The 9,879-nt window shown below is 34.6% G+C and overlaps 1 protein-coding gene across 2 annotated transcripts; it reads right to left on the reverse strand.

Annotated features, from left to right (window-relative positions):
• On the reverse strand, positions 1-9,174 carry LOC123883495 (histone-lysine N-methyltransferase ATX3-like). 2 transcript variants are annotated; one of them, XM_045932315.1, is made up of 24 exons: positions 7,900-9,162; positions 7,737-7,792; positions 7,304-7,505; positions 6,457-6,564; positions 6,291-6,359; positions 6,112-6,180; positions 5,905-5,996; positions 5,712-5,804; positions 5,192-5,327; positions 4,954-5,026; positions 4,711-4,810; positions 4,451-4,575; positions 3,887-4,032; positions 3,027-3,131; positions 2,743-2,807; positions 2,451-2,661; positions 1,656-1,739; positions 1,461-1,520; positions 1,251-1,340; positions 1,079-1,165; positions 772-846; positions 487-587; positions 260-398; positions 1-165 (listed from the first exon to the last, which is right to left on the reverse strand). In XM_045932315.1, the coding sequence occupies exons 1-23, from the start codon at positions 8,659-8,661 to the stop codon at positions 308-310; spliced, it is 3,000 nt and encodes a 999-aa protein (XP_045788271.1). In that variant the 5' UTR covers positions 8,662-9,162; the 3' UTR covers positions 1-165; positions 260-307. The 2 variants fall into 2 exon arrangements, with proteins under 2 accessions (XP_045788271.1, XP_045788270.1); XM_045932314.1 differs by having other exon boundaries at positions 1-398; positions 7,900-9,174.
• Positions 9,175-9,879: the final 705 nt, after the last annotated feature.

A 9,879-nucleotide genomic window follows, 5' to 3' on the forward strand; every position in this document is an offset into this window, starting at 1 on the left:
TATGGCCAATTGTTTCCATGCTATACCAGAAAAGCACCGAGTAATATATGTGTGCTCCTATACACCCCTTTTGTCTTCAATGTGAATTTCTTCCAAATGTCAAAAGAATTTGGAGAATTGTGACAGGTTACAAAAATGCCTCCAGCTCATTTGCTCAGAAGTTTCCTATTTTATTATATATAACAAATTATATACAAACTATACTAAACTGGTAAAAATTAAAAAATATAAAAATAAAAAGCTCTGGACAAATCTTTACCCTATGGTTAGATGACTGCAATTGCTCAAGGAACAAAAAATGCTTAACCTAGTTCATAAATTTTCTACACTTCGGTGCTCTGCAAAGGCAGGGAACTTTCTGTTCTTCCGGCTCATCTGGATCGAACAAGTAATCATACCTGTTGCAACATCGGAGAAAAATAAGTTAATCAAGTATGCCACATATCCCAATAAAGCATGCTTGGAGATGTGAAAGCACAGACGTACGTTAGTTCTTGACCAGCAGAAACATTGGTTTTGGCAACAAGAACAATCCGGTTCTGTTGATCGCCCAAACTCAAAATCCTTGCATAGCAGTTTGGCATGCACTGAAGCAAGACAGGTTGAAGATTAGTATGCTAATTTTCTTTTGCTAGTGTAATATATCTTATATAAAATCACATGATGGATATTCCCAAAAAAAAAGACTCATAATGGACAATTGAGCTCCAGTCATAGAATTTTCAATTAATAAGATTCATAAAGTTACAGTAGAGTCCAGTAAAAACGTACAGAGTGGTTTATTAAACGTGCTATATTGCCCTTGTTTGTTGAATCAATGACTACTTCCTCACTGATCTTGAACAACTGCACATTTTATATTAGTTAGTGTTGTGAATGGCAGTGAATGAATTCAAATGTTATCAGAAATCATGAACCTGTCTAGAACACAAGCATTTGAACCAAATATAGAACTTTAAAGAACACAAATGAAACATAATGTTACTGAATGGCTATTATAGGCTTCGTTATGTTAAGCAAAACAATGTGAAGACGGGTACAGACAGATATTACAGTTAATCTTAAACAAGAGACTCACATAGCAATCTTTGCCTTCTGAACGATATTTTGCTTCCCTCAGATCGGCGACACTGCGCCTTACCTGCTCTCCACGATACTCAACAACCTGCAAACAAACATAACAAGCATGAACTTTATGTCTTCAGAAGAAATAGCAGCAAACCATCTAAACATAATACACGGTAAATTACTATATCTCCTTCTTGTATATCTCTTCGAGCAAAGAGACCCCATCCATGAATACCCGACTTTCCAAAGCAAACCCTGAGTTTTTCAGTTTTCTGATACAAAACATTAAAAAATTACTTCAAATTAAAAAATAAGAGCGGGATTTTATATTTAAAAAATTGAGATAAGCAATTCAAGTAATTAATTTTAGCAAATGCAAATATATGTAATACCTGCAGATGGTGAAGACGTTCCTTGAAAGAAGGAAATACTACTTTAGCAACTTTAGCATCCTATCACAAACCAATATTATAAGATATCAAATTAGTGTTTTCCTTTCACATATAACAGGCACAACTTAGCAAGACCAGGTTATTTATTTCAAAAGCAAGAAGTAGGGCATATATCATGCTGACCGTGAAGATTACCTCATAGTTGTTCAATTGAGTTATTTCACCTAAAGAGTGACGGCTGGGTCCCGTCAGCAAGTGAATTATTGGCACATCAGCTCTCTGGAAATATGGGAGGAAATGTGGTAAAGACACCAAATTGAGAAGAACAAAAAATAGATAATATTGAGATTTTAGCTTTACAGACTGGCCCATTGGTGTGACAAAAATACCCAAAGTTATGCTGACTATAAATAAGTAGAAGCTTGTTAGCAATTAAGTATAACAGCTTGAATTAGTTTAGATTAGAATCTGAATTATCTGATTAAGATCTGATCTAATTTCTGTTTTGTCTCTTATCCTTAGTATCTAGTTCCATTTCCCTAGTTGTAGCAAATTGGTAGTATTTCAAACGAACTGTGCCTATGTAAATCATCCTTGTACAGCCTCACATTAAAAAGAAATAAAACTTCCATTTACTCTCCTAAAATTACATGTTATCTCATGTAAAAATCTTCCCACAAATTTGAGGGCACAACAGAAGAAATGCTAAATCCCTCAAAAATCTCTACCATCAGGGAGTAGCCAACAAGGTTCCAACTTGCAACTCGTTATTGAAAAACATAACGGGGAGAACTATCATGATTGTGTTCATTATGTGAAATTGACACTGGATGAGAAGGAAAACAAAGGTATCCAACCAGAGATATTGTACATCCTTGTATAATGACAGATGAATAAGATGTTAAATTATCACTTCAAAAATTACAAAATAAAAAGAATAGGGCAGTTGATACAATATTATGGCCACAATAGTATGTTTAGAATCATCACCTTATTACGAGGCCTCTTGTACACACGACATCTGGCTGCAGAAAATGGCTCAACCTTATCATTTTCAGTTGAAAACTCATTGAGCTCTATATTTTTTGATGAAACCAGCCTTGATCCCCGGAAGTATCCCTTGTGATTTTGAGTCAACATTCTGGGAGAGAAAATCCCCAGAGATGAATGTGAAACCATTACAGAATCTGGACTTGGGACTCTGATAATGAATTAGCATATAAAACATCATTAATAAAATGGAAGATGACAACATATATAATCGGATCACTAGAGCACAAACCTATGAACTGCACAGTATATTAGCTTCTTTGTTATTTGAGTCCCGTTCTTCTCCATGCCATGCAACTGTGAGTTTAAAGTTTAAACAAAATTAACATATTTCCCTTTGTAATCCTCACAGTCACACTAATAAATTCAAATACGTAGAAATTATATATTTAGGATGAAACCACAAAGGATGCACCAGTCCTCCAAAAGAATGAGAGGAAACTAGGGGGGAACAAATGAAGGAAGAAAAAAAATTCCTGATCAACCTAATCAACATAAAGGAAACATGAAACTTACTTCCATGGTATACCCAGCTCTTGATGCGCACATTACATGAAAATAAGTAGCACACTTGCAACAACTTGTACAAGAACCATGGCGTTGTTTACAAATTACACAAGTCTGCAGTCACAGTGGACAAACAAGAAACATTACCATGAGTTTATAAGTACAACCCAGCCTAATATAAAAGAAAATTAAAGAAGGGAAAGCCAAGTGTAGTTTACATAACAACCCCACCACTATCTTACTGAATGAATTAATAAAAAAATATAACTGAAGGTGGAAGATTATATAGTGAATTTAGCGTTGAATTACTTTTGAGCAGAGAGACTTTGGAAGGATGAACTTTAACTGAAGGTGAATATAGTGAATTTAGTGTTGAATAGTTATCCAAAAATAGATAAGAATGAACACATTTTGTTTGAATATCGTAAGCACAGTAAAAATTTGTGTAAATATATTGACTTAAAGATATATATAAATAAACAGAACACTATGCACAATATGCATTCTGGTACATATTGGATTCTCAGCCAAATAAAATTTAGAATCATCCAGTATGCAGTTGAGATATGATTAATTGGTATTTTTCACCTTTATGTGCGATTTCTAACTGATACATTCTTTGCTTGTGTCCAAATATTTTAGTTTACATACTTTCCTACATAATATTTAGTTTTAAAGATTAACAATTATTATTAACCTATTAATTGTTTACTTATAAAAGTGTGCAGTAATTGAAAATATTACTCTATCTAAAATTAATCTTGTGCATCACACAGGTCAACACATTTGTAAATTTAGAATCATCCAGCATGCACTCTGAGCAATATTATAGCTGAAACAATTGTTAACAAGTGAAAAGGTCATCTCACCTTCACAAAGGAATTAGGAGGAATTCTTAGAATTCCAAGGGCAGGTTCCATGGCCAAAGGGTCTTGGAAAACAACTTCACGTCGAAACCAAGCGCATGTTACATGAACCCACAACATCTCGACATCAGTTGGCTTCAGAGCACCACCTGCAAATCATTTTTCCACATATAGCAAAAGCAAATTAGCACTTAATCACACATAAATGATCGTGGAAGATATAATACAAGGAGCTCAAAATGAGGAATGTGCAACAGGAAAAATCATTAAGTCAAGACTTTTTATATAATTTCAATTATTCACATCAGGTGTTAAAAGGATTCTCCTTAACTCCATGAAAATGAGGGAAAATGGTTACATTAGGTATTGATCATCCCAAAGTAAAGCAAACCATTTTTTGAATAATAGAAAGTCAATCCATCAAATGAATAAAAATCCCTTCTTTCCCATCTCAGAATTGGAGTGTAGGATCCACCATTTGCTACTTTCATAAAACACTTAACATCATAGGATACAAACATAAGAACAAAGAGAGTTCAGATTGCCCGAAATACTAGATTGACGTACCTTTTACTGGACAAAGGCAACACTCTCTTTCAACATCAGGAGTTTCACATACTCTACAGACCCAAGAAGTAAAATCTTGAACATTCTTTACACCATAGCATTCTTGGTGGACTGCTATTTGGCACCTACATAACAAAACAAGAAAACATATATAATTGACACCACTACCTTTAAAGCCTAGTAAATTTGAAATAAAATGTAAATCATCCAAAATAACTCTACAACTAAAGAGTAAAGATCATCAACAATAATTGAAACACCTGTTACATATAATCATATTGTTATCGTCCCAATCTTCAACCCATCTACAAACAGCACATCTTTCCGGCGTCCATTTTGCATGAACTGGCTCATACTTCTCTGTCACGATATGCAAAAGTAAATAAATCTGTGCCTTCAGATAAAATCAATGGAAAGCATGTAACAGCATGGTACATAAGACATGGTAAACTAGAAGAAATTAAGGCTTTGATATGTAAAAGTTACATGAAATGAAAACTTACCTTGCAAAAAGGCAAGCACCTGCTGCTGATCTAATACCTGGGGAATTCCATCTTGTGAAATGTGCTCCGCAAGCTGCAGTTTATGTTGAGTCAAAAATGAGAAAGAAGCACTTTGTAATAATAAAGAAGGAAAAATAATAACCACGTCCCTCATAAATAACTATAAAATTCGTGACCATTAATTCAAAACCAACATACATATTTGCCATTACAGTGACATGAAAGAACTAATACAAACCCATTTTTCAAGTGGTAGCATTGTGCTTTTCACTTTCACACTGCATTTCCATTTTTTGGCTCTGCTTCCAGTATGTCGTTCCCATTCACTCGGTGTCTGCTTCCTTGAACCACAAGAGATACACTTGCACATAATTCTGAAATATAAAATCACAAGCAGCTCACAACAAACTGTTTTGATTGCTAAAAAAACTGTTTTGATGGTAAAGATCATAGTCAGATTTGTAGACAAATCCAGATTGACAGTAGTTTGGTTTTGCAAATAATACTAGATATATGCTAATAGTTAAATGCGAAATTATAAACAAAATAGATGTGTATGTATTACAGAAAACAGAATATACACAGAAACTACGTTAGGAAATTCCAGGGGAGAAAGGGAAGGACAAAAATGATAAAATGAAACAAGAGCACCTCAAGAAATATGGATTAACACGGGAGTTGACATAAATATATTTCTTCCATTATATATAATTAAATTGGATTATCAATCCCATAATATCCAAGGGTTAATGGCTTACAAATGAAGCTTAGGGAAGTAAACTCCTTCCATTCCATTGCACACCACTGTTACCTTCTCAGGTACCACACCATTTTGGCTATTCTCCACTGATCTGTCTCAAAAGATATCACATCGTAAGATTCAACGTATAAAATAAAAAGCTGAATACCCCAAACTAGAAGGAAAAAACAGCAATGATGATTAATATGTACTTGATTTTTGACTTGCATGTTGATGATTCCGGTAATTTACAATTGATTCTTTCCTTGCAATCTGGACAATAGTAATCGGTATTTTCCAGATCCTGCAACCAGATGCCAGTCAAATTATATTCAATTTCAATCACTCTGTGGACCAAGTTTTTCAAAAGCAATCATGTGAAAATGATAAACAGTGCCATATTAACCACAACACAGCACCTTGAAATGTTCGGTAGAAATTCTGTCACACTCAGCATGCACCCATACATTGCAACCATCACAACATACCTGATTCAAAGAGTTCCCAAAAGATATCAAAATTTTGAATTTATTGTACCAAAAGTATATTAAAATAAATATTAGGAAAGAAACTAAATTGACAAAACAGACAATCTCACCCAATTCCCACCGTCTGAATGGAGCCAAATCTTTTTGCAAATTCCACAATATTGTTTTGATTTTAGTAACTGTAAGAGCAGAATTTAATATTTTTTGAAATCATCTACCCATTGTAAAATTATTTTGTGAAAAATTTAAAGACTATAATAAGCCATTCTATATAACCTTGGCACAAAGTTTGCATTGAAATTGGAGGGCATAACTTGAACCCTTAACCTTCTTCATGGTTTTACATGGAAACATCAAACCACAGGTAGCACAACATCTAGTATCCTGCACAATATCACGGGTAAAAATAAACAAATAACCAGAGTCGATAAGAGATACAATTTTATACAGTTAACTCTTCCAAATCTGCTTTTCAGCATAATTACTGGACAAGGCAACATAAAAACTAACAAGAACACAACAAAAATCTTACGATTGCATATCACAGAACAAACGTGGTTGGTTCAAAATTTCACTATGTTATAGCCGCTATTTGACAATACTTACCCTGAATGAGTAAATTTTACATGGATCACTCACTTATATCTAAGGGAATAGTTGTAGTTATGGGTACTATAGTACTCACCCTGCCCTATACTTGCAAAGACACACACAATTGGGGATATAAGGATGATTTGGTGGCTGCCTCACTGGGGTGGGCTCGTTGTGGAGTGGAGTGATAAGTAGGTCATGAAAGGTTTGATCCCCACCCTCAATATATAAACTAACAATACTAACATTGACTGTTTAAAAAAGACAAAAAAATAAATAGTTCAATTTGTGATGTTTTTTATAATAAAAATTAGGGTAATCTTTGAATTTTTTCATATTTCAATTGATCATGCTGTCGTCTCAACTAATGTTTTTCAATTATTATTCATTGTTAACATTAGTCCTATAAAAAATAAACATCCCAAAGTCCTTCCTGGACTAAAAACCATCTTTCTTATGCAAAACATAGTTTATAAATGCCCTCATCTGATCGGATGACAAAAAACACAAAAGTAAAAAAAATCAATTTCACCTGATCCTGACAATAATATTCTTGATCAATATTTGAAACTACGACCTCTTCAAGTCTATCAGGAGGATGAGCTTCTACATCAGTCACTTCCTCCGCTCCCAAATGTGATTCCAGCATGCCATCTTTTGCCAAATTTGCCTCCTCCAGCGCCATCTGGAAGTCACTCGGTTTGCTCTTGTACAACTGGGTCTGCCCCTGAAATCTGAACAAAGTAATTTCTTTACTGATTAAATTCAGGGTAGTCAATCCCGCAGGATCCCGGTGGAGCGGAGCGGAGCAGTTGCTCGCTACTATTGGATGGCTGAGAGCAGCGCAGTTAGCCTTAGCTGCCGCTATCCCAGTTTTGAGGTCTCTAGGACTGACTACTATGATTAAATTTCCAATAATCCAACAAAAAAACTGCAGCTTGTACAATCTATCTAACCACACTCACCTATTGAAGAATTCCGAGAATGGGAATATCATTCCCTGCTTGACCCATGCATAATCCTGCCCATTCATTATTCTTTTAGAGTTTAACACCAAAAACCCAAAATTAAAAACTCAAACTCAAATTTACAACCATAAATAAACAAGACTCTCATAAAAACAATTACCCTTTGAGTTCCATTTTTTGAATAACCGAAAAACATCACACAAAGCGCATCAGGAACATAACAGTTCAAGACGGAATAAGGAGCCTGTGACATGGGATCAATCACCACAGCAGGCCAAGCCGGATATCTCTTCCCGCATTTTGCCCAAACAATATCTCCCAAAGCAAAATCCGTTGGCCTATAAACCTCTTTTCTCTTTCCAACATTCCCATAAGTCTTCTGCTCTATACCCTCAGAGCTAAGACCAGAACCAGAAGCATTACTATCAGTCTTCATCGTTTTTCTACCGACACTAGACAAATCACTATTCTTAACCTTACCATCCTCAACAAAACTTCTATCATCTTCAAAGATGGAATCACCATCTCCATCCTCCGTTTTCACTCCTCCATTCTTCCGTGCATCAAGAACAACAGAGTCACTAAACCTCGACGGAAGCATCTGAAGGCGACCACGTGAGGATCGCAATAACGGAGGCCGAGTAACCACCGAGCCAAACCCTTTCGCCTTTTCACCATTCAAAAGCACAGAGTTTGAATTAAACTCAACCTCACCACCAGCACCATCACAATGGGAAACTTCACTGCTCCAAGAAGCAGAACCACTGCTAAAATCATCAGCATCACCTATCGAGTAAAACTCGTTAACCATACGCTTCTTCTGAATCCCAGAACACCCTTCGAGACCTTCAGAATCAGGTTCATCCAATTTACACCGTTTCAATTTCGGCATTTCAGATTTCACAGCACGCTTAATTACCATATCGTTGCAAACATCTAAAACGACGATTTCACTTCATCGGCAAACCCTAATTTCAAATATCAAAACAATGTTATCAATAATCTCACGATTCAACTCCCCTAAAACGCTAAAACCTCGCTGTGCAGTATCAATACGTTAATCACCACCACCAAAAACCACAATCAACGATTTTCGAATCTTACGATTCGAATCCCTAAACCTAATCGAAAAACCCTGAATCGAACAATGAAGGGAAGAAAATAATGAAAAACGGAAAAACTTAATGGTTTATATTATTCCCTTTCGCGGAAAACGAAACGGTTAAATAATTTCCTTCGCGATTAAAACGGTGGTTTCGATCTCAAAAGCGATTAACGGAAAAAGAAGAATGAGAGATTTGTGCAACAATTTTGAAAAGGAAGAATGAATTTGAAATGGTAAGAGAGAACAATGAAGCAGAAGCTTGTGTTGTGTTGTGTTGTGTTGTGGTGTGTGTGCGCCACAAGGAACAACGGGTTATTTGGAATTGGAATTGGAATTGGAATTTTTATTATTATTTATTTTTATTCTATTTTTTGACACAATTTATTTTTATTTTTATTCTATTTTGACTGGATTTTAATTTTTTATATTTTTTTTACATGGAGGTTTTTGTTTATAGCCTTTTTTTGTGGGCCAAGAAAATAAATTAATAAATGAACAATGGATATATACATTTAGGATTATAATTCATAATAATTGTATTTTTAGGATTATTTTGGGTACAATGTATTTTTAGGATTCAATGGATATATACATTTAGCAAAATACGTAATTAAATTAAAATATTGACAATAAACATAAAAATATACGTAATTAAATTATTTTATTTTTTTGAAAACGTATCCGGTCTTAGGACCGACTAATTTAAGGGGACCAATCACACCGCCTACTTGTGGGTTTCATTTAAAGCCATAGTTTTTTGCTCTATATGGACTTAGTCCACCGAAATTGGCATCAGGGGGAATCGAACCTGAGACCTTGAGAGGAGCATACTCCAAGGACCCAAGTCAATACCACCAAAATTAAATTAAAATATTGACAATTACATGTGAGTTTAATTTCAGTGGATTACCACTTCATTAAGACAAAAAATAAATAAATAATAATAATAATAATAATAAGTATTTTGTTTTTTGAATTAAGAGGATATATACATTTAGCAAAATGCTATTATTAACAGATTGACAATAAAACACA

This window comes from Trifolium pratense, linkage group LG5 (genome assembly GCF_020283565.1).
Source record: "Trifolium pratense cultivar HEN17-A07 linkage group LG5, ARS_RC_1.1, whole genome shotgun sequence".
Lineage (NCBI taxonomy): Eukaryota > Viridiplantae > Streptophyta > Magnoliopsida > Fabales > Fabaceae > Trifolium > Trifolium pratense.

Excerpts from the sequence above, each read along its gene's own strand:
- LOC123883495 (XM_045932314.1), bottom strand. The coding sequence starts at position 8,661 with ATGGTAATTAAGCGTGCTGTGAAATCTGAAATGCCGAAATTGAAACGG. Across the intron at positions 7,506-7,736 it reads TTCTCGGAATTCTTCAATAG|ATTTCAGGGGCAGACCCAGT; the intron begins GTGAGTGTGGTT and ends TACTTTGTTCAG. Across the intron at positions 588-771 it reads CACGTTTAATAAACCACTCT|TGCATGCCAAACTGCTATGC; the intron begins GTACGTTTTTAC and ends GTCTTGCTTCAG.